We start from the raw sequence: 25,602 nt of genomic DNA, 5'->3' as shown, positions 1-25,602 counted from the left end.
AGTGATCTTGTTCATATCCTTTTGGAATGACTTCACCATAGTCACACTGCGCAAGGCAACCTGAATTACGGCGGAATCCAAGGACAGTTTTAATCTGGTTGAGCGATCACCTACCGATGAAGAAATTTAATCTACTTGTGAATTGTAACCAATACCAACTGATAGCAGATAGCAGATTGATGGTTGATGCTTGACTGCTTGTCCTGGGCTCCTGGCGACTCGAGCACTCGACGAGATTGCAACGGCTGGTGGCGCTGAGGTGAAGGTGAGAAGCGCGGTTCCTACTTCCTCGACGGTCACGGTGTTAGGCGATCTGGCGATTAGAATTCTAATCGGTAGGCCATCAGCTCCAGGCCCGTATATCATCAGATTTTCAAAAGCTAATAGAGGCAGGCCACTAGAGGGAGGTCAGGTCACGTTGTACTTGTTGAACATGGGGGCCCCAAAAATTTGGAGGCCTGGTGTAGTCAGCCCAGTTGCCATGCATGATATACGGGCCAATGGGGGCCCCAAAAATTTGGAGGCCGACTGGCCTGCTGATTGGGGGGGGGGGGGCAATTGTTGGAGAGAGAGAGAGGGGTGGGGGGAGGGAGAAGGGAGGAGGACTTGGGCTATTGATGGCCTTTGTGGACCGTAGGAGGGTTGGGCTAAGGAGATAAGAGGAGAGGTTTAGGGTTGGTAGGAGTCTAATGAAGGGAAAAAATATTTTTCTTTTAGAAAGGTTTGAACTAAATTAAAAAAGGAAGTGGATTTTGTATCACTAAATGGTCCAAATACATAAGTAAACAATCGAAGGACTGCACAACTTTCTGATTTTCAAGTGGATATGTGAAAAGGTACTTTGCATCAAGTTTTAAAAGTTCAAAATTTTAACGATTTTTGAGCATGACAAAAGCACGGGTATTATAGACCTACCCCACTTAAAAATAATCTCATCTTGAGATTCAAGTTATTCCTTGAATAAGTATGGAAATTATTTCTTGAGGTCATCTTCTCTTTCGCAGTTGGCTTATGCTTCTATGTGATTCCTTTATTGTACCTGGCAGAATCTTAGTGTTATTCTCCTTGTTTGCCTGTGGCCACATCCCAAACTTTTATTGGTCTCTCTTGATACTATAGGTCTGACTCCATATCCATAACTTGTCACACCCCAAAATTTCTAATTTTTGGATGTGAATAAATAATGCAAATAAATATAAATAATTTCTCTTGTTTCTAATTTCATATAGTTATCAAGATATTTAGTGTAGTAAAATAATTATTTTCTAAATTAAATCCAAAGACTCATAGGTTACATTTTGTTTGTTACATCCACGCTGCTGCATATTTATTTTTTGGTGGCTTAGAAGAGTTGGTTATATTTGTTTGGACGTTCTAAACTAGTAAAGAAAACCTTTTCTATTACCTTTTTTCTCCTTTTACCATTTCGGCCTGCTCTCCCTGTCCTTTTGAGCCCAGACCGTTTGGAGGCCGAGCAAGCAGCGTACAGATTGCAGCCCAGCAGCCACAGCCAGCCTCTCTCCTGCATCATCAGCAACAGAAGGCGGCCCAGCTCTCTCCTTGGCAGGCACGCTGCCCTTTGCATGGCCCGCGCGTTGTTTACGAGTCGCAAGCCGGCACCCCTTGTTTTCCTTTCTCCGCGAATAAACTGCGCCCTTCTTGTGCCCTAGCACCGCAACAACGCGATGCTCGAGCTCCAAGCCGCCGCCACTCGAGGAAGCCCCTGTTGTTCTCTCCGTTTTGCATCTCACCCACGTCCCTCGTTTCTTGTTTTCTAGCTTACGTATTTGTTCCTGTGTGACGTGCATTGGCTGCTACGTCCGCGCGGCCCGAGCTGTGCGTCGCCATGCATGCACCTCTGGCCTGCCGAGCCAACGAAGCCAGCCGCGCCGACCATGCACCGTTGCTGAGCCGCGCATGCCGTCAAGCAAGCTGGGCACGTCAAGCAAGCAGCCATGATCTTTGCAAGCCGAGCAAAATAATAAACCGATGCTGCCATCCTATAGAAATAAGCAGACAATTCCCTGCTTGCCGTATGATTTTATTGCCTATGTACTCTGGTGATGCCATGTTTACATCGGCCGGCACTACAATATATATCCATAGTAATCAATGCCACTGGTATTTAGCTTTTGTTTTCCATCACCGATATTATGGTTTCATCCTGATCTAATAATTTTCCCTTTTCCCTCGGAAACCCATATCTTTTTCCATTTTAACTCTGATTTTAGTGACTCTTGCGCTCATATATACGATCGCAGCAATGAGTAGAATGAGTTTGACTGCCTTATTTGTTATGTATTGATGATTGGTAAACTGTCCTTATTTTATTTTACTCGTTCACTTGTATGTTTGCCTTGGATGTTTGTGGATGATTGCTATGTTTTCAAGAGCAAGACTTTGAAGACTCTTAGCAGCAGCAGCACTTTGAGGAAGGCTGCCCTTAATCATATTTCTTTTACCTATGACACCTGCTTAGTTATACTATTTGCATGCTGAGTCATAATATGATGGGTCCTATTAAGGTTGTACCTAGTTTTTCCTTACATCCCTTCTCGCCTGGGCTTTACCTTTTATGTTGGGTAATAACTGCTTAGTTGCTCTACACATGGGTATGGTCTGGGTTCTTAATTTAATCTTGACTAATGGCATATTGCAATGTGTGGTTGATGGTAATGGTTTAGCAACATGCATGGATTCTAGGGACTCGGACATGTGGCATGGCATTGTGGTTTTGATGGTTTTGGTATATCTGCGTAAAGTGTTTGTCATGCCCAAGTCAACTTCTAAGCACCGGTTCATGGAGTGACCACCTAAAAAAACAGTGCAACCATGAGATCTACATGGGCTATGGACTTGGCTGTTTATTTACGGGAACCTAGTGTTGTATTAGGTGGGCGATGCTGGTGATGCATGTCCAGGATCTGGTACGGCTCAAGAGGGGGCAGTAATGGCGAAACCTTAGAGGGTTAATGCACACTGGATACTCTTTGTAAATGCCTCGGAGTGAAACCCAATCAACTCACCTTGCAAGTGTTTAATATGACCCATGGATACTTGGCAAATGGGAATCACCGCTCATGGGTAAAGTTGTACAACCCTTTATAATGTACAAAACTGATATATCACATAATTAGTTGGGTGGTGGTTTCTGGTTATGATTTTGAGCTTCTAGTTAATCTGGTGGATCTGGTTCTCTCTGTATTACAACTTGGTTATGTTAATCTGGAGGTATGGCCACTGTTATGGTTTTGGTCATGGGAAGAGTTTCATATTGTAATTGGATTGCTAATAAAGTTTGACCAACTAAAATTGCTTATCGTAGTCTCGTAGTCAACTAGTCAGCTTTTCCTTTATTTAGCCTTGCATGTCATTTATTTCTTGCACTTGTGGAGTATGGCATGTACTCACATTTGCTATTTCCTATATATTCTTGTTCCATATAAATAAAATGTTGCTCAAAATAAGAAGTTGCTGTGGAGTGAAGATGGTGCTGAGTTCTAGGCGTATGCAACCCCTAGTCGATTGTCTTTGGAGATGGAGTTCTACTATGCAATTCGATAAGACGCTGTATTTATTTGAGACTCTTGAGTCGCTAGTGTAATTATTAAACAAATTTTACTAATCATATTGCCTTTGGTATATATTACTAACTTGATCCTGCCACACATACAGTGCACACTTGGTTTGTTTCTAAAGACAGGTGTGACATTACTCCTCAGGAACTCTCATGCATTGTTTAAGCTACGAGATATTGCATTGTTTAAGCTACGAGATATGGATTATGTTTTGGATGTCTGATATTTCGAGGGGAAGCTCCAAGCAATTATTGAGTAGATTAGATTCAAACCGACTTATAACTCTTAGTCGTCAGCCCATATAAGGCGGTCAAGGGCACCCCCGAGCGTATCCAATCATTGAGTCCCATCGAACCATTGAGCAATACAAACCACCAAACATACAGGACGTATGGTATTACTCTCCGGAGGCCCAAACCAATCTAAAACCCTCATGTGCTATTTGTGTTCTTGCGATCACCTTCGAGTTCTTGGTTTCGTAATTGCCCTCGCCTACAAATTAACCACTTGGGTAACCCTATGGTGGACTGTCGGGCTACTAAATCCAACATGGGGAAGGTTGTATATGGTCATCACTACAGGCCATGTGTTGTGCGTGCTGCTTCTTTCACACAATGGATTCATACCGTCTGTACTCAACGCGAACCGTACATTCCTTTATTCATCTGAAAACTCTAGATGATTGGCATTAAAGGTCCTCCAGTGGCGAGCTTTGGAAGGATGTCGAAGCTTTTCGTCAGCCTTTACTGAGCGATCAGCATGCCAAGTCATCAATTTAGCAGTCTTTGGGTTTGAGAACAAACGCTTCATATGGTCCATCAACGGCAGGTACAACATCACCAAGGTAGGAACTATGCGCTGAGTTGTCATGTCAGTACCTATACAGGACTCGTCCTCCACTTGAGCACTAGCACTTTTCTTTGCACCCTTCTTCCTCTTATTCCCGATGGAGGAACCGGCACAGTTCTCATAGAAATGTAACAGCTAGCAACGCAATTTGGACACTTTTCCAATGCTACGTACTTACCGCGATATAATACGCAGTGGTTCCTGCACGTGTGTATTCTTTGCACACACATCTTGAATGGATTGATAATCTTCTTTGCTTCGTTTGTGTTTTTTGGCACAAAGTTAGGCTTCTGGAGCAACTTGCCCAGCAGAGTAAGGAGATCATTGAAATTATTATCTGACCAGCCGAATTTAGCCTTCAAGATCAGAAGATGAAGGACGAAATGCAACACTACCCACTCCTTCCCACATGCGTCATACATACAGTCCTTTGCTGCCTTCTTGAGTGTCTCAAAATTCTCTAACCCTTTAGCACTCCCTTGCAACACTTCCGGTTCAATGTGGTGCAACATGTACTCCGTATCAACATCACATTCCTTGTCCACCTATGGTTCCACACGCGCATATGCTTGATCACCATTTTGATCTCCATGGTCATAATCATCATCCATCATAGCACGATCATTTTCGTTTACATCATCACTACCCACTTTATCAGAGCTAGTATCAATGTCTGTGTTATTGAAAGTACCTCTTGCCTCACCATGCTGGAACCAAATTGTGTATCCATCCATAAAACCTCGCTTTATCAAATGCCTCTTGATGATTTTAGTATCCTCCCATACAATATTGTTGCAATAGTCAAAACACGGACAACATATTTGCTTTGTCTTGCAAATACGAGCGTGCTTCTCCGCAGCCTCCACAAACTTTCATACCTCTGACATGAATGTATGCGAATGTCTCCGTATGCTATACATCCATACTCTATGATCCATCTTTAACAACCTATAACAACAATTGTATGTTATATTAACTAATTTAATGAGCTATGAGTCGTAATTCTATAAACTCAATTAAATTATGGATGTAGTAACTAATAAGTTGAAAAAAATATAATAAAAAATAATTCTATATTACCCTAAATGAAACTCAATTAAACTATGGATGTAATAATTAATAAGTAGAAGGAAAAAATAAAACGCAATTGTATATTAAATTCAATCAAACTCATTAATTAAAATCATCAGTGTAGTGTAAAATTAACTAGGTGAATACCACGCGTGTTGCTGCGAGAACGATATGACTTAGTTGTTATCAATTGTACTGTTTATTTATGGGAAACAAAGAAGAGTGTATATTCAAGAAAAAGGTACACTTTGTTTTCAATGTCCTTCAATCTAGTGCACCGATTGTGGGTGTATATATACTGTCATTATGAATTAGTTGTAATCAATTGATCAGTTAATTAAATTTCTTTTTTCCAATCGAGTATTTTGCAGTCAACATACCCTATCAGGTGTAAAAGGACATCTAGCCTAGTGATTAGAGTACCTGAGTAGCACCAGACATGTCTGATTCGACTCCTCGTGGAAGTGAATTAAATGAGTCTGGAATAAAAAAGTTATAAAAAAAAAGTAGGACTTCCCCTTCTAACTTATGTAAAAAAAACATACACCGTAAGGTGGCTGCTGGTGGTCATCCCTGGAGTTTGCACTGTACTGGATGGAACCTTCCATGCTGGTGAGCATGCATCTACCGTAGCGCACACTAGAACAAGGGTTTGGAACCTTTTGTCAGGTCGGACGACCATCTAATTATTCTCCAAGCTTCTCTAATGTTCTGCAAAACCACTGATCAGTATAAGCCGGAGGCTTCGTACTTGCGGACGTTGAGGAGGATAGGGCTAATTAGCATGTGGTGTACTCGTGCTGGGCCCGCCCGGACGTATCTCGTATGCAGGTCTCAAACACTCGCTGCCACATCAGCTGCTAGCTTCGCCGTGTAGGCAGGGTCCACTGCACGTGAATGATCATCAGGACACAAAAGATAAGATTATTTATATATATGTCCAGGTGGTTGCCACGTAACGGTTTGACCAATCCGTCTTTTCAGTCTGCATATGCGCACGCGTGCTGCCAGTTTGCAGTTGCTGATGATGACGGCGATGCCACGCACGCATGCTGCTCTAACTTGGCCGGATGCTTCACGATCGTCGAGTTAAACATTTCTGTCGTCCGATTGTCTTTAAGATTCGCGCTGCGTCGTCGTAGCGTGCAAATTTGGACCGTGCTAGCCAGCGGCGGCCATCTCCGGACCGGATCGGATGCTTTTCCGTTACGTGCACAACTCCATCCAGACATTTTTATTTCAACCATATTTGTGCATTCAGCCATCACGTTGTAGCGTGCAAGTTTAATTTGGACATATTTATATTAGGATGCGATTAGAGAGCGGGCCCTCTCTGCTGCTTTAGGATCATGCAGGGTAGTAGCCACGCAATTACGTCCATATTCGTCTCCCAAACTCGTTTGATTTCTCTATCATTTCTCGTGCTTTGCAATAAGCTCAAACATGGCAATTAACATCACTCTTCGTCTTCCTCTCTCATAGGCTCTCAATCGATCCATCATCCATACCATTCCTTCTGCCTTCTCTCAGACACTTGGTGGGACCATCACCATCCGAACCATCACTAAAAGTAACCAAGAGGAGAAAGATGCTCCACCGACTTTCACTGCATAGGCACCTATCGCTATGATGGATAGCACCCCTCCGCCTCATGAGCCTACGCTTCGCCAGCCTCCTCTCAATTTGACGTTCTACCCTAGACTTCCTCGTAGCCCTCGCACCACAATAAATCCCCTCTCTAACCCAAAGATCCAAACTTCTAACCATAACCCTAAATCCTAGCTTCACCATAGTGCCGCCCATCGCGGGAACATAGCCGGACATCAATCGGAATCAAATGATCATCTTCATTCTTCATTCATCCCCATTCTTACATTCTACATCATCTTGTCCTTCCTCTTCAACAAGCAGCCACATCCAAAGTTCCAAACAGAGGGATCTAATAACCTGAACCTGAAGGGTAAAACGAGAGCCCTCTCGTTTTCGTTTTTCCATTAGGCCCCGTTTGGGTCCAAGGAATTGGAATCTATTTAATGGAGTAGGCTAATTTATGTTGGAATGTGGCATTCCACAACTTTCCAAAGTTTAGATATAAGCCTATCTTAAATTCATGGGGTGGGAGATGGAAATTGATTCTATAGATTATGGTTATTAGATGGAATTCAATTCTTATAGCACGCTCTTAGACTCGCTTCTCTATAGTAGAAGTGCAGCATACAAGTATCTCTCCCATATCACCAACTATAATATACAACTATATTCCACATACAATTATATTAGCTTAATTAATTTGTGTCTAAATTATGATTATTAGGATGGAATTCAATTCCAATGATCCAAACGGGGCCTTACATTAATTATTAGATGAATTCACACACAATTTACTCACTTGCTCGCAATTTGTTCTTGATGTATATATAGTATAGCACGATATCGACGGTCGCCACATAATAGTCACATTGAACACAGGATGTGCATGAAGCCACTGTTCTTTATTATAATTAGATCAAACACAATTATTAGGAGTACAATGTAGTGCCCAGATACAGATACAGTGTCCTTCATAAAACAGCTTTCTCCATTTTATTTGTAGATTACAGTACGAATACACACATTATTTATTACGTATATAAACTAACAACACATGAAGATTAATCTTAGGTGAACCGTGTCCGAAGCTTATTTAGCTGCTGCTGATGTAGTGGTTCTTCTTGTCGTAGTACCTGTTCCAGACCATGATGCCGCCATAGTTGGGCACCTTCTGCGCGAACTGCAGCACGTTGTAGTAGAGGTCCTTCTGGGACATGTAGGCGTCCCTGTCGGCCTCCGGCGACGCCACCACGCCGACGAACACGCGGCTGCCAGGGTACGCCGCCGCCCACTTCTCCCAGGCCTCCCGCGCCGCCCACGTGCACCGGAGGTCGCCGTAGAGCCGGACGTGGACGCGGCCGACGAGCCCCGTCGCCAGCGCCCCCTGCAGCCGCTGGTCCGGGTACGCGCACCGCGGCGTCGCCGTCAGCGTGATCCCGCCGCCGCGGTAGTACCTGTTGTAGCCGTACAGCCGCCGGACCAGCTCGTCGTAGTGCTCGGTGGCGCCCTGGTCGATGAAGAGGTCGACGCCGTTCACCTGCGCGTCGCCGAAGGGGCGGGGCACGCTGGCGCGGCCGCCGGCGAGGAAGGCGTCCCAGAGGTAGTCGGCGAGGTCGGTGGCGGCCTGGGAGGACGGGAGGGAGTACTCGCCGCCCTGCCCGCCGATGGAGAGGAGCACGAGGACGCCTTTGGACTGGCAGTGCTTGATGTCGTCGCCGACGCCGGCGACCGGGTGGCCGGAGAGGTCGAGGGTGTACTTGCCGTGGCCGAAGGCGCTGAGGAAGGCGATGAGGACGGTGGTGTAGGCGCCCGTGTCGCAGGCCTCGCGCAGCGTGCCCTCGTCCTTGTTCCGGCCCCAGTACACGGCCACGTCGCCGGGGCCCGTGGCGGCGAGCCCAGCGGCGAGATGGGAGACGAGGAGAGCTCCCAGGAGGAGGAGGCAGCAGGGCCGGTGCTGGAACGCCATTGTGGTGACTGGTGCGGATCGAATATGGATTGGTGTTGTGAAGATTGTAGTCGTGGGGGTACGTGTATTTATAGCCATTTCCGGAAGGACGACGTCTCTGTCGGCTGTTCTGTGTGCGGCGGAAGGACGAAGCAAGAAGATGAAGCCAAGACAAACCAGCGTTGCTTTGGATTTAACTGGGGCGCCCCCTGAACAACACCAGTGGGTTATGGGTAGTAAGAAGACCAAAGGAATCAATATAATGCATCCTAATCACCGTGCTGACAGTTAGACGGTCAGAAACTTCGACTCTTCTCTGCAGCCGGTGTTGACGAAAAGCCCCATACTAGCATTTCCTGGAGGATAATCCTAGTAGTTAGCAAATGATCATCATCCATGCGTGCAGGTTAGCTGATCCAAGTTTTCTCCAGACTCTTCACCGCCATATATAGTTATCATGTACTACATCCTGTTCCAGCATTAGGGAAATCTTAAAATACGAGTAAGGTGCGTGAATGACCATCAGACTTTTCTTGGTGTTCTAGTTTGACCATCGTACTTAAGAAAGTGTAAATTCCCGTTGTTAATAAGCTCACTCAATTATGCTCATACAGTCGTTATTTGGCTTCGACCATGCAACACCCCTTAGCATGTCCGCAACCGAGTGGCGAAATCGGCAGCTGAAGTGGCCTGAAGTGAGAATAAAGAAAACAGAAAATCACTGACTGCATTAAATAAAGGAACCTGGTTTAGAAAAAAAAAACCTAGCTACGGTCCCTGCAAATATGTCCATGTGAATTTAGTTTTTTATTCTAAAGTTTACATATAAAACATGATTTTAGCTTAATTTCAAGAGGCAGTACCCCTTTAGCCTTGTTTTGGATCCATCCTGTTGACGACCAAAATTGGCAGACCTGGCCAGACACCAATCTCCCAACCAGTCAGACCGCTTTGGTCAATGTCCTCAAAATGCAAATTGGACTTCACCATTGTGCAGCTCTCGTTGAGTAGATCAAAATGCATATGTAGAACGTCCAATTTGGAGTACGGATGAGAACGTCCATTTGTCAGGGCGGTCAGACCGGTTTAGTCTGTGTAGTCCGAGGTAGGAGTTGTATTTTGATAAGAAATTTATAAGGGTTTCGACTCCTAATGGGATATGACCTTCCCTCCCTATAAATATAAAAGGCCACGGCCGATTGAGGGTATCCCAATCGGAGCAGGCGCACCTTCGTGCCATGGAGACAGGAGAATAACAGCACATGGGGTTGGAAAAGTAGGGCAAAGAGGAAGAAAGGTAAAAAGATAAAAGATAATTTTGATAGATTCGATTGGAATATTCTCAATCGGCCGTGGCCCTTTATATTTATAGGGAGGGGAGATCTTGCCCCTGATGTCGAAACCCTTGCAAATCTCGTAGAAAATACAACTCCTACTCGGACTCTACAGACCTAAACAGGTCTGACTTGTTCGCGAACCGGTCTAACCTGTCTCCTCGGGGGCAGATCTTCCCGAGGTCATAACTCTCTTATCCAAACTTCAAATTGGACGTTCTATTATGCATTTTGATCTACTCGATCAGAGCTATGAAATAGTGAAGTCCAAATTGCATTTTGAGCATTTTACTAAATTGGTCTGCACTGCCGAATCGGCTACAGGACGATCATCCGGTCAGACCGCTTCAACAGACCGGTTAGACCGGTTGGCCTTGCCAAATTAGCTAGATCTACCAATTTTGATCCGTCAACTCATGCCCCCTATTTTATGGCAAAGCTTGCATGCCAGAAAACATTCCCAATGATCAAAATTGTCTGAAGACGATGATAAACAACACATCGCTCATATACATGATTTCTAAATTTATTATGCATACCAATGTAGTCGAAACAAAATCCTAGCAAGTACAACATGTATACTATTTCGGCTTTTGAGCATCTTAGCATATCTAATAGTAGAAATCTTGATGCGGCCATGCCGGCCAATCATATAAGTTATGGGCCCTTGGTAAAGCATGAGCATAATATTGATAATTATAAAATAAAGACCAAGATTATACAAAACTATGGTTTGTAATTATATATATATGGACATGCATTCCATGCCACATGCATCAACGGGATAAATGATGAAGACCAGTATGATGATCGTTGATGCTTCTTCGCACTTGGTGATGAAGAACTCCTCCTTTGATCATCTCCTAACCGATTGTTTTGCTTTTGCTTGGCTATCTTCTGATATTTATGTAGTAGATCCTCAAAGGTTGGCTTCTTTCTTATCACCATGTTGCTTGTTCTAAAATTTTTAGTTTTACTAAAATTTCTAGCAAAATCGGTTGGACCGGTTTTCTCAGAACTAGTCACTTTGATATTATCTTACCCTCCAGCCGAACTTGGTGTTTGTACAGCTTTATTATCTGAAGCATGCTCATCATTGGGGACAATTTGATGAACAGAATTAGCCATTTTTTCTTCAATGGTTGACTTTTCTGTATCTAGTGTCAAATCTGAATTTTTATTCAATCTACCAGTTTTCTTGACATGAGAGACTTGTTTAATCACCTTGCGCTTATTTTTTAGCATAGACTGATTTCTACCATCAAAATCGTCATTATTTGTAGGTGATGGTTGATTAATTGCCAGCTCCCAATATGTAGTATCTGGACAAAAGTATCTAGGGGGAGACCACATCCATGAATTATGAGAAGGTCATGGTGGACAAAAATAATGTGTATTGTAGGAAGGTCCTCATTGCATAGGCATGAAGATCCATGTGATGAAAACGGCATCGATGTTGGAAAATTATTCCATTGCCGATGGTCATCGTCGACATCTGTAACAAATTCAGCTACAACCAACGTCAGCTTAGTACCGAACTTCGCATTGTCCATTCTCCCTATGCTATCTCCATGAATAGAAATAGAATGGAAGAGAATTGGGACCGAACATGATCATTCTTGCAAACATGGCTAACCAATGTTTTCTTACCAACCCTGCAACCTCCAATCAGGGGAAGCACCGTAGGAGCACCATGACATCCTGGACCACTCAACAAAAAGTTCATGATCTGTTGCTTCTCAACATGGCGTCCAAACATAAAATTGTCAATGTAGAGGTAAGTGTCATGGGGCCTACGGCACATGCGTTCGCATCCCCCCAAAAGCACAACAAGCTCAGACAAATTTGCAATAGCATCCTCTAAATTTTCTACAACACTCCGTAGATTGTTGCTTTCAGCATACCTTCTCAAGATACCAGGAATTGTACGAGAACGCTTCAAAGGAATTGAAGAAGCTAAGTTGTACTCTCCTCATGCATAAAACTCTCTGCTAGAGATCTGTACCTGAAGGTGTCCAGCATATGGTAACCCTGATACATGCTGGCCACAAGCAACTTGAGTTGCATTAGCATCCTCGAATTTGTGATGTATCGCCCATCTGCCTCCTCGACAACGGCATGGATCCTCAACAAGAGTTACTGCAATCTTTCCAGATTCTCATGTATGGTAAGCCTGTCCAAGCACTTCTTGATCAGATAGGAAACGACTCGGCTTATTAGATCACCAGTGATCGCCGATATGGTTGTCTCCATCTTGAACTATGGTCTTCTGTATGTGTATGTAAGTTTACTGGCTTTGGTGCTGGGAGGTGAGTAGAGGGAGACAGTGTGTCAGTGTGCACGCGCAGTGGCTTCCTCTTGATCGATTGTCTTAGGGGGGTGTTTGATACTACGTGCTAAATTTTAGCAGTGTCACATCGGACATTCGGATGCTAATGAGAAAGACTAAACATGAGCTAATTATAAAACCAATTGCAGAACTCCTATGCTAATTCGCGAGACGAATCTATTAAACCTAATTAATCCATCATTAGCAAATGATTATTGTAGCACCACATTGTCAAATCATGGACTAATTAGGCTTAATAGATTCATCTCGCGAATTAGACTCCATTTGTGCAATTAGTTTTGTAATTAGTCTATATTTAATACTTCTAATTAACATCCAAACATCCGATGTGACAGGTGCTAAACTTTAGCACGGGGTATCAAACATCCCCTTAGCTCACTGCAAATTACAAGTGTTTTTTTTATATAGGTTGGGAGCGACGAGAAGGTAATACTTGAGAGGGTCAAAAGCTGCCAGCATTAAAACCTTCTTTCATTCTCTACGACTATGAAACATTTTTCCATGACTCAGCTTCACTTTATTTAGAGCACACAACCATCAGCTGCCTGCCTGCCTGTGGTCGATTCGACCTCTATTGATTGATCCTGATCCAATTCTGTACTTATCGTGGAAATTTTGGGCAGCACCCAGGAAACCTTCAAGTGCAAGACTGCCATGTTTTTATTTGCATATTAATCAAATAAATCAGTTTTTTGAATAAATAGGGCTACTAATTGTTTATGTTTTTTTATGTTCATGTATAAGTAAATTGTACGTGTTCTCCTTAAACTTGTCATGTAGCAAACCTTGGAATTGCATGTAAGAGTCAATCACTACCGGAAAGCACTTCAGACTTTAAAACCACATCCATGCCGGCACAATGAAACCAATACGGATGAGGGTTGGCTATCTGTGCTGGTGTGGATGCTGGCACGGATAACCGTTACCTTTTTGCCGACTTTAGTTGCGAGATGACATGGATAACTAACAATGCGAAATTGCAAACCAGCTTCGAAATCCAGCCAGCACACGGATGATTAGCTAGCGTATCCCTACCGGGACTTGGTTTTCTTTTATACAAATGGATGGTGTTTGTAGTAGTAAATTTTAGATGCTGTCTTTTTCTTATTTGCTTGATAAATTGCTCATGTTTTATGACTCACTTTAAACTGTATTATGCCTTGTGTATATATCCACCATATGTATAGCATTAATGATAAGATTAAATGTTGTTGCGTTTAAATTGGGGAAAATTGGATACATACCACTGAAAGATTGCATCTTTAGGATATACCATTAAAAGATCCGGTCTTTGCTATGTACCATTAAAAGTTGCAACATTATAGATTTTTACCATTCAGTCAACTTCTGTTACAAAAGTCTGAAGTTTTCATTTTTTTTTTGCTAATGAAGGATTTATGAAAAGACCCATTTCCCCTTGTGCCCAAATTCACTAAGCCAACCTGGTTCCCAGTTCCTCACGCTCATCTCAACCATACCACGAACTCACGCACGCATGCAGCAGAAGGGAGGCGAGCGGACCTCCCAAGCGGCACGCCTCCCCATCTGGCAGGTCAAGCTCCTCCGCCTCTCCTTATGGTGTGCACCCGGGCCCTTCCCTCTCTCCCTCTCCATCGCGAGTTCATGGTCCTAACCCTATTCTTGAGGGATTTTTTTTTTGTAGTGCTTATTGATGTGAAATCGATTGGGTATTCGAGCTGGGACGGATGGTGCTGGGGTTTCGAAAGTGTAATCTCCTCTAAGCATCTCTAAATTCTTGTAGGGCCCGTTTGTTAGGATGGAATTGAATCTCATTCTAAGAATCTCATTCTAGCAATTAGATTCAATAGGAATTAAATTCCATAGAATTAGATTCATTTCAATTTTCTTGTTTGGATGTACAAAGAAACTAATTCCTATAATTAGATTCCAAATATTGTTTGGTTGATTAGAGAGGAAACTACTTCTTTGGAAAATATAGGTTAAATCTGATAGCTTCGAAATTCCTAGCTTAAAGATGAGTACTTAGCACTGTTTTCTCAGGAATTAAAGATGAGTACTTAGCACTGTTTTCAGACTAATACTTAGCACTGTTTTCGAAGAAAACCACATCATACACGAGTTACATACCTCCAGCTAGGAAAATACAGATAAAATACAAGATAATACTTTCAGATGAGCTACATATTATTACAAGTTCAATAGATATTATCCATCACTTGATATAGATGAACTAGTTTCTTCACTTGTTGAGCTGTTTTAGAAGCCACCTCTTCCTCATCCTCTCTGGAAGCGCCAACAGAGACTCGTACTTGCGTGCATCACCGGTCAGGATATCAAATAGGTCCAACAAAGTGTCTTCATCCAATCCTTGTACTTCATTCAGTGTGTCTAGAATTTCTTTTGATGTTGGTCCTTTAGGGGCTTCCTCCTTTAGTGCTTCAGCGAACTTGTTCATTTTTTCAGCTATCATAGAGGTAAAAGAGTCACCTGACCGTTGCCTCTTTAAACTTCCTGAAGTTGCCGATGATGTGGGCTCTTTGTTACTAAGATCTTCCTTACTCATGTCTTTTGAGCTCTCAGCTGCAGTCCTTGCCGCTTCACCGGTAGCATGGTCTTTGCCAAACACCAAGCTAATTGAGTTCCAGTACAAGACAGTCTTGTGCCTATACCCAGAAGCTTCTTTGTTTTTCTACAAAAAAACAAATGGTTAACACATGTATATCCACACCCCTCCTGAACATGGTTAATGGACCAGTGAATGACAATGAAAGCAAGTTATAAAATATACAAGTCCTATGAATGACATCAGCTAACATGGTTAATGACATCAGCTAAACAGTAAGCAACATTTGAGGCCACATAGCTACACACCAGAATTTCTAGAATACCACAAGTGGGTACAAACCGATGCATATTTAACATTATGGAAAGGAGAAATACCATATTGTGCAGTTCTGAAGCCCTATGCTTAATGCCATTCTCTTTTCATCATAGAAGTTTGAGATCAAATTTCAACAATTACCATAAGCATATCATGGGTAAGATTGAAGCCCTAACCAGTTAAACCTCACATGGTTTATTTTCCATGTATCTATCCGTACACCACCAGTGCTTCATGTGGTTCAGACTTCAGAATAAACAACGACGCCATTTAAAAAATCAAGACACTGCTGAGAAAGAAACAACACATCGAACCATTTCTACTTATCAAGATGCCAACATCAGTGAGTAGTAACTGAAGTTATCTTGCCTCAGTGTTTTCAGGCTAATTTATCCAAGTAAAACAGAAACTGGGAAGGTATGAACAGAATTTAACAAGCAGTTACTAGTACAAGCTTTTATAAGCTCTGAAGGTATATGTTCTTGTGTTAAGCTTTTGTGGCTGACAGCTTTTGTATAAGCTTTTGTGTTAAGGACATCTCAGTTTAGAAGAAGACATCTGTAAGATTTTAATTACAGTTGAATAAACTAGTGACTCACGTCAAAAGACATGTTCAGTATAAAGTTCTGTGTTCTGTATGGTTTTAATTACAACTTGGGTGCTTGACACAGGAAGGAGAAGAGAAAAGGAGGAAATATGGAAGTTTGATCCTAGCCGTTGCTAGTTAATTGGATGGCTCAAATGCCCCTACTGCTTAACTCGCAGTGGCAGTGACCACTGCACACCATCTGTGTCCCAAGCGAAGCAATCAAAGTGCAGGGCCACGGGTTGGCATTCAGTGTACAAGTCTACCCTGTTTTACTACATATTAGGTCTACCTTAACAAGTGATAACCTAACAAGTTCTGAACTTAACACAAATTTAAGTAAATAAGTGGTTTTTGAAACTTACCGCCACATATTCTTCCCATACAGCATCACTATCAACAGATATTTTATTTTTGTTCCAATCCCAACCAAATCCACTTGATTCCAGCATACCATTGATGATAGTGTAGTGTTTGTCAAAGGTCTTGTTCCTCGCCATGATATTGTCTTTTGAGATATCCACATTACACTTTTCTCGGACATTCTTGATAGCAGCTGTATAGACATGAGACTTCCACCCATTCTGGCATCTGTCACCCTTGTTATAGTACTCCACAAATGTGTCAAGAAGAGCCTTGTCCATGTCATCATTCCAAGAAATGTAACCCCTGCCCGAGCCTGACTTCTTTCCCTTCTCCATATCCTACAGGAAAAATGTTCACAAAAGGTTATTAGTAAAATATTAGGAGCAAAACCAAATATCATAAGTTTAAGCATGCATTGATGATAGAATTTATCATACATTGACCACGTCTTGCTTGGTAATCAGCAAACATTTGGTTAGCTTTGGTATCCCTAAAATTGCTCCATTCATTTGTTGATTGAACATTGGTAATCATACCCACTTCACTTTGAACTTCATGAGGTTCAAAATATATTACTTGATCAACTTGGTGTATAAGTAAATCATCCATATCAATCTGTCTATCAATTACAAAGTTGTGCAATATGCAGCAAGCATTAATGATCCTAATCTGCAAGAATTTAGTAGAAATGAGTTGCATGCTAGCTAGGGTCATTCAAAGATGAATTTCAAGCTAGGTTACTAACTACGGAATACCTGATTTTGCAAGTCAAAATATGAGTTGCTTCTTAGTATAGCCCACCTCATCTTCAATAGCCCAAATGTTCTCTCTATCACATTTCTAGCAGTTGAATGGCGCAAATTGAATAGTTCTTTGGCAGTGGATGGGTTATGCCCTTGAGCAGCCCACTCATTCAAGTGGTAGCGAGTGGATCGATATGGAGCAAGAAAGCCCGGTCCATTGGTGTATCCCGCATCTACTAGATAGTATTTCCCACTTGGAATAACAAATGCATCGTCCCGAGACATTGCATCACGTAGCACACGTGAATCTGAAGCTGATCCTTCCCATCCCGCTAAGACGTAAACAAATTTCATGTGACGATCACAAACCCCTAAAACATTGGTGGTAATCTGTTGCTTCCTATTCCTATACCTCCCTTGGTCAGCTAAAGGCACAAAAATGTCAATGTGTATACCATCTAATGCTCCAAGGCAATCTTCAAACCACTTCCATTTGGAATCTTCAGGTTGTACAGCTGATGGATCAGGAAGCTTGATAAATTCATGGCATAATGATAGAATACCTCTAAGCACCTCATTGAAGTGACGGCAGATTGGCTCAAGTGACCATCCATATGAGCTACGAATCATCCTCATCTTAGTGCCATGACCCACTACAAACAAAAAGATTGCTACCTTTTCTTCTACCGACACATTCTTGTTATCACACATACCACATCTCTCACGTAAGATGGCACATAGGTCATAAAATGATCTCTTAGGCGCAAACTATCATAGCAATAGACATTTGATCCTTGGTACAGATTTCTTAGCATTTGTTTGCGTGTAGCTACATCTCTCTCAGCCACTTCATTCGGATCAACAATATGTCTAGGTCTCTTACGCTGATACCAGTGCACAATCATGCTCATGACAGCAGAAACAAATAAAGCAGCCACCCTTTTTCTCTTTTTCCTACTCATCTCTCTCATTTGCTCCATGCTTGTATTAACCAAGTCTATATTGTTGTCAGGCATCTAAAGCACATATGCAAAAAGGAATATTTTAATTTATCATCAAAATGCTACACTATTTTGGATAATCAGTAACTTCTTGTGTTAAAAAATAAGGATTTCAGATTCTCAGTTAACATATATTAACTGTCACTGGAAACCTAACAGAATGCACTCAACAAGGTTCAAGGTTCAAAAAACAGAATGCACTCAACAGGTCCAAAAAACAGAATGCATCTCAATACTGAACCAGACAACTCCTTGATGATAACACAATAACTAACTGCCTTTATAGTTGGAGATGTCAAGTTCTGAGTGATGGGGTTCATAAGGCAGAAAACACAACAAAGATTATGGTCCCCTACTGGCCCAGACATGAAGGCATTGCAGGACTTGATTGGCAGAGCTGCCGTTATGTTATGAGGAGGTTTTTTTTGGAAGAGGAAGCTGCCGTTATGCTATGAATCCCTAACTTTCTGCTAACTTCAGTAAACATGATAAGGAGGACCAAGTACCAAAGGCACCACATGGAAAGACCATCAATAGGTATATCATTGAAATAAACCACTCCGTTATAGAATTAAGCCGACCATTTCTAGCTTGTTTGGATGCTCACAATACCATTCCTGCTAGGAGCAATCTACACTATTAACATTTTTTAAGCTGTTAATGGAGTTAGATAACAAACAAGCAGAGCACTCTATTTTCTGTGATAGACAGAAGGCAAGTTATTTCTATTGCGACACTGATGGTACTATTTCTGATAGACAGGTTATTTCTGTGATAGACAAATGGCATCTCACGACAGTATGGTAGATATTTCTGACTCAAGACAGCTCATGGCTAAAGAGTACTTGCAAGCTTAAAACTTATAAAGAGTACTTGCATTGGTTCCATCCAGAGTATATTATTGCGGCAGCACATGTAGCTAATTAGCAGTTCATATAAATCACATAGTCCTACTGAAGTTGTGCGGAACAGAAAAAAGATAGCTATACATTCTTAAGTATACAGAAGAATAAAGGAACATCATTTTCTATGGTTAGAAAATTGTTTCTTTAAATAGAACAAGACAAAACACGAGCTGCTTCCAATCATTTCAACCATATAGTTAGCAATTCAAGAACTGACTAAACAAGTCACCAACACATCATCCTTTCAATAATTAAGAGTCCACACGAGGAACTATGATTTTTCAACTAAGGATCCACTCGCTAATCTTTGAACTTACAATGTATCAGTGCCTCAGCATATCAGTTCCTTGCACCCTTCTTGAAGCCGCCCAGCAACGCCTTAACCAATAGCTAACAAAAGAGAAAAGAATCTGAGACAGTGAAATAATTGGCCTTAAGTAACATTAAATAATCTGGTACGAAGTGATCCATAATAGAAGAAAACGTCTATATGCTACACTCTGAGAAAGAAACTTGTCTTCCCAGGCAGTTACCGGGAGTTGACTGAAACCTGCTGTATCCAAAGAGCGACAGAAAGCAAGTAGTGCTGATAGGAAGGATCCAAACAGCTAAAACATACACTGCTGTCACTAATAATATTTAATTACACTAACATGGAGGCACAGAGTGATTGGAACTGGGAAAGAAAAATGCACATAAGACAAACTCATCCAGGTCACTCCGTACCATGCTTTAATATTTCAAATAGCTCAGCTCTTAGTATTCCTACAATATTCAGTATTTCAAATAGCCCAGCATGAATCCCAGTGTATATAACAGGAAGAAAAGGGAATTTGATATTTGCTAGTTGTCCATCTGGAACCAATGTAAACAAATATATAACAGGAAGATGGGTAAAAAAGCCAATATCAACCAGAGATTTGCATCGCTCTAGTAATTTGCACTGCACTACCTATTGATTTTGACACTAGTTTCAGTAATTGAACCTAGGCAAACAGCACATCCAAGGCAAACAGCACATCCAAGGCAAATTATAAAATTGATAATTTTGCATTTCTCATCCAAACTTGTTTATATTATCTAAAAGTTTGAGTTAATTAATAATAGGAAGACCTTCCTGCATGCTCTAAGAAAAAGCTTGACTAATTATACTACTGTGATGGCCTCTTTTGCACTAATTCTGCCAGAAGCCCAGAAAGCATGGTTATACAGATCTACTCCCACTGGTAGAGAATTGGCCTTTAGTCCCGGTTGGTAGGGTGCATATCTCTCGGATATCCATCCGGGATAAACCAACCGGGACAAAAGGGGGGTCTTTAGTCCCGGGTCTTTTAACCAGGAGTAAAGGATCCCCTTTAGTCCCGGTTGGTGTCACCAACCGGGACTAAAGGGTCTGCCACGCCAGGCGCGGGACAGGCCCTTTAGTCCCGGTTGGTGACACCAACCGGGACTAAAGGGGTCCCCTTTAGTCCCGGCTCGATTCCAACCGGGACTAAATGGCGCTTGCATGGCACTGCCGTGACGCCTGAATTTTTCATGCATGCATCACGTATACGTATAGTAGTACCGCGGCCCTTTTAATTTGTTAACCTTGTAGTTGGGATTTTTTTAGAACGAAATCAACTAGTATTTAAACGAATGGGATTTGTAGTTATACAATTACTATATATATACACAATCCTTATACACAATTCATATACACAATTCAACTAGCTTAGTACAAATTGATCATAATTAGCGCGTATTATATATACAAATAAATCAAAGTATCTTCCTACGATCTTCCCGTCGTGGTGTTGCTGATCGGAGTGTCTAATTGTCGTCCATCGTAATAAAATTCTCCTCTTGGATTTACCACCTCGTCCATTATGAATCCAATGAGACCTTCACATATTGCCGCTACTCTTTCTTCCTTCAAGAGTCCTTGTTGAATATTTAACATCTATAATTTGGAAATTTGTGAATGTTACATGAACAAATACATATAAGGAGCTAGAAAATAATTAACTAGTAATATATTTATTTTACGTACTTTAAAGTTGTGCGGCGTCATCTTCGGTCCCTTGGGTTCCAAAAAACTGTGCATGTGCTCACAGATGTAGTAGCCACATAGATTATTCCCGGGTTCCTGTCTTAAGAACTTCAGTGCGGAAAAAAATAAGTTATGAAATATTCGTGTTATACAATGTAATAAATGTGCAGACTTCATACGTACCGGGAAGTCTGTGTTCCATGTAAGATTTTCTTTGAATGGACCTTTGTGTGTCCTTATGAATTGTTTCCATGCGTTGCGGATTAGAATAATGAATGACATAGTGTAACAGGGATAAAATTTAGGAAATAAATTTTTGCATAGAGATAAAGGTCCAGAATTATTACAAGCCTAGCATGTCTTGCAATTCTTGGTAGTCCACCGGATCTTTCCTTAACGAATCAAAGACAGTGACGTGGCTTCTTTCAGGCTCAATTATAATAAGTATCTAGTGGAAGCTGCGTGCGTAAAATGTTCATGCATATTAGAGCTAACTAACATGTAGAGATAAGGAAAAAGACATCGAAAGTAGACAGTATACACACACTTACTTGAAGTTGTATGGAAGTAGTATGAAATCCTTGAATGTTTGTTTGTGTAGGAAATTGTATATTTCCGCAAAGGTTTTTTCCGGCGCTAATTGTATCTGTTGTTGGTTAACTATAGATGGATCCATGAAGCCTACATGTAGGTACGCCTCTCGGCGGCATGTCTGAATTAGCATCCTACATGAAATGGAAGATGAAGTTAGTACGGTGACGCACGCCAAAATTTACATGTAGAGATAATAAACGGACACTTACAAAATCCAAGCGCTGATCAGAGAGACGTCCAGGGCATCATGATGGTACACTTCGTATATATCCTTGAAGTCTAGCCACAGCACTTTCTCCCCTTCACCGTGAAAATCTATCGGTTTTACCTTTATGCCGATCATCTCCCTCGAGTTGGCGGATGCCATCATGTACCATTGATGGAATTCGTACATCTTTGTTGATAGCTTCCGTACCATTGAAGGCTTTACTAGAGGTTTGCCTAGCTCATAAGGCCATCTCGGCTCAGGGGGCGGTGCAGTTGGCGTCTCGACTTGCCCTATGCATTCATCAAGTCCCAGACCTGTTTCTTCCATGAACTTCAATATATTTGCTTGTTGATCCAAGGGCATTGCTTTTACCCGTTGAGCATCTTTTTTTGATAAATGGCTGAGGTCGGGGACTGAACCGCTGGAGGATGATTTTCCTTTTCTTTTATCCTTTTCATCAGCCTTTACTAGAGCCCGTTCATAGTTTGACAAGAGTGGTATCCTTTTCTTGGCTCCTTCCTCCATCCTGATAAAAAAGTTTAAATCTCGCCGACTTACTGGCGGTGGCTCCATCTCCCTTGCCTTTTTTAATTCGGCTTGTTTCTTGAACCACTCACTGGCCTCTCGTTGGATTTCTGCCCACTGTTCTTCATGAGACATTGCCTCAAAGCGTTCCTTGCGAGCCACTTCAGGGTCGACCTTTGTTTTCTTCTTTCTCTGTCTTTGCTTGGGAGGCGGTGCTCGTGACTTCTTGAGTGGTGCTGCAGGTTCCTTCGAGGGGGCCGCTCTTGGTGCCGGCGACGGTGATCGGGGAGGGGTGTTGTTATTGTCGTCGTCACTCCCAGCACCAGGATGTGGTGGAGATGGAGACCTTGATATAGATGGAAGAGACGGTCCTGGAGCAGGAGATGCCGGTCTCGAGGTATGAGGAGAAGGTCGCTGCTGGGGATCTACGGGGAGCGGTCTTGAGGTCTGAGGAGATGGCTCCGTGCGGGGAATAATGATGTAGCGTTTCTTCCATAGAATGATCCCATGAAGCGCATCTGCCAATGTCTTTTCCCCGTCGCCTCCCGGGAAGTCGAGCTCTAGACCTTCATACTGGGGATCTACTATTTGCTCGACGCAGACGCTGGCGTAGCCTGTTGGAATGTCCATGCCATGACTGCTCTGCCCTACCAGGGTTGGTAACGCACTCCCGTACGCTACCTGTACATATAGCAGAAGTAAACAAGTTGAACTCCGATCTCGAGGCCTGGATCAATTGACAAGATTGCATAAATATTATGTATAAGTATACCTTAATAGTGAGGTTGCCGACCGGTGCATGCAGCTCACATGAGGTCCATTGCGTGATGGCATCCACGGGGAACCGTTGCTCCTCCACGGGTATCCTGGGCGTCTGCGCATCGGGGACCCCTGTAGAAGCACAACTGCTCCCGAGGCGTTGAGAAGGGCTGGCGGTGTGAGGATTCAGCATTGCTCCAGATTGCGCCAACTCCGCAACTGCGTCGGCCACCCGCCGATTGATTTCATCCATCATTCTTTGTTCTAGCATCTGCCGCCAGCTCTCCTCCATCTGTTCCTTTCTTCGCTTCCAGCTTCTGTAAGAGGCGCTGTCTCCTCGGAAAGCGAACTTCCACGGAACCACCCCGAACCCCCGGCAACGTCCTGGGTGCTCTGGATTACCGAGGGCCAATGTGAGCTCATCATTTTCTCGGTCCACCCTCAACCTCCCAGCCTTGGAATCTTCAATGTTCTCCATGAGATGTTCGGCCTTCTCACGTATTGTGTCATTGAAAATCAGCGTCCCATCCTCTTGGCTTAGGGAGCCTCCATGAGCGTAGTACCAGTTCTTTGATCGTTCGGGCCATTCAATAGTTGCAGGTACGATTCCCCGTTCGATCAGATCTTGTTCCATCTTCCTCCACTTGGGAATTGCTGAGCCATACCCACCTCGCCCCAAATGATGGTGGTAGCCCTTCTGACTAGCATTTGCTGTGTTGGTCGTGATCTTTTTCACACCTTCTTCACTCCTCTTGTATTCAACAAATGCATCCCAGTGGTCCCTCAACTTTGGCCACGTGTTGAAGTCTGGAGTTTTGCCCTTCTTGATGTAGTGGGTGTCCAGCATCTTCTTGAATGTCTGGAATTGAGTAGCCATCTTCTTAAGCGTCCACGCTTTGACATCCTTCTCGCTATATCCTTCGGGGAATGTGAAATGTCTCTTCACGTCTTCCCACAGCATATTCTTTTCTGTCTCTGGAAGGGCATACGGATTATCGCTTCTGCCCTTCCATTCTCTGATGCTGATAGGCACGTTGTCCCGGACGATTGCCCCGATTTGACTCACGTACTTCTTTGCTACTTTCTCGGGAGCAACCGGCCTGCCCTCTTCTGTAACTTCGGTGATGACAAGCCTCCCTTCCATCACCTTTGTACGACCTCGGGTCTTCTGCCCTTGTGTCGATCCGGAGGGCTAACAGTTCAAGATTCCTTAATTAGTACGTAGTAGTAGCGGTGGCGTGAAACAATACAAGAATGGTTGTATATACCTCGCCGGAACCTTCCGCCACGGCAAGTTGTTGCTGCGGCTGTTGCTCTTCATTCCCATCGGCGGACATGTTGAGGAACATGTCCGCCTGGGTGCCCTCTTCATCCGTGTATGATAGTGGAACGTTGTCGCCACTACCATCACCAGCGATTATCTGCTCCATGATATACCTTGCGGTCTCATCGTCTGCCATTTCAACTATTGATGGAAACATACATGGAATCATACATGACAGTCATAGAAATCGTCTTAATACAAATTTGTACAAAGTCCTACAAAGTCCGGAATCATACATGTATATAATGAAATCATAAAATAACAGGAATCGTACAAAGTCCGGAATATTTATACAAATTTCTATGAATTTTGACGAATTTCTACAAATTTCTACGAATTTCTACGAATTTCTATGAATTTCTATGAATTTTGACGAATTTCTACAAATTTCTACGAATTTCTACGAATTTTGACGAATTTCTACAAATTTGTAACAATATCCACGGCGGCGGTCAGGGCGGCGGTACGGCGGAGGCGGGGACGGTTCACCGGAACCACGGGCGGTGCCTACTAGGTGGTGATGGGCGGCGGGACGGCGGCGATCACGGCGGCTACTCGGCAGCGATCACGGCGGCTACAAGGCGGCGATCACGGTCGCTACTCGGCGGGACGGCGGCGATCACGGCGGCTACTCGGCGATCTCTGTATCAACTCTAACTTAACAAGCTAACTAGAAATATAACTTAACAAACTAACTAGAAATCTAAAAATCTAACTTAACAAAATTAGAAATCTAAAAATCTAACTTAACAAAATTACAATTCTATCTAAAAATAAAACTTAATTTTCTAATTAACTTAAAAAGAAAACCCTCTCCCGGCGCTGCCGGCCGGCGCGGCAGACCTCTCGCGCGCGGGGCGGCGGCCGGGGCGGCGGGACGGCGGCGGCCGGGGCAGCGGGACGGCAGGACGGCGGCGGCCGGGCGGCGCGCGGGATGGCGGCGGTCGGGGCGGCGACGAGGATGAAGACAACGACGGCG

The 25,602-nt window shown here is 43.0% G+C and overlaps 2 protein-coding genes across 2 annotated transcripts; both read right to left on the bottom strand.

Annotated features, from left to right (window-relative positions):
• Positions 1-7,971: 7,971 nt before the first annotated feature.
• On the bottom strand, positions 7,972-9,225 carry LOC117833732 (xylanase inhibitor protein 2). Its single transcript, XM_034713330.2, has one exon. It carries the CDS (start codon positions 9,130-9,132, stop codon positions 8,182-8,184), a length of 951 nt encoding a protein of 316 aa, XP_034569221.1. The 5' UTR covers positions 9,133-9,225; the 3' UTR covers positions 7,972-8,181.
• Positions 9,226-14,689: 5,464 nt separating this feature from the next.
• LOC117834535 (uncharacterized) lies at positions 14,690-18,255 on the bottom strand. Its single transcript, XM_034714090.2, has 3 exons — positions 17,989-18,255; positions 16,532-16,870; positions 14,690-15,388 (listed from the first exon to the last, which is right to left on the bottom strand). Exons 1-3 carry the CDS (start codon positions 18,253-18,255, stop codon positions 14,939-14,941), a joined length of 1,056 nt encoding a protein of 351 aa, XP_034569981.1. The 3' UTR covers positions 14,690-14,938.
• Between the last annotated feature and the right edge of the window lie 7,347 nt (positions 18,256-25,602).

Source organism: Setaria viridis, chromosome 8 (assembly GCF_005286985.2).
Source record: "Setaria viridis chromosome 8, Setaria_viridis_v4.0, whole genome shotgun sequence".
Classification (NCBI taxonomy): domain Eukaryota; kingdom Viridiplantae; phylum Streptophyta; class Magnoliopsida; order Poales; family Poaceae; genus Setaria; species Setaria viridis.
The sequence above is the reverse complement of the archived record's forward strand: the minus strand, read 5'-3'. Positions and strand labels throughout refer to the sequence as shown.

Coding starts and splice junctions, on each gene's coding strand:
- LOC117834535 (XM_034714090.2), bottom strand. CDS start 18,255: ATGGAGCAAATGAGAGAGATGAGTAGGAAAAAGAGAAAAAGGGTGGCT. Junction 16,871..17,988: donor CATCTTACGTGAGAGATGTG/GTATGTGTGATA, acceptor TTTTTCCTGTAG/GATATGGAGAAGGGAAAGAA. Junction 15,389..16,531: donor TATGGGAAGAATATGTGGCG/GTAAGTTTCAAA, acceptor GTTTTTTTGTAG/AAAAACAAAGAAGCTTCTGG.
- LOC117833732 (XM_034713330.2), bottom strand. CDS start 9,132: ATGGCTATAAATACACGTACCCCCACGACTACAATCTTCACAACACCA.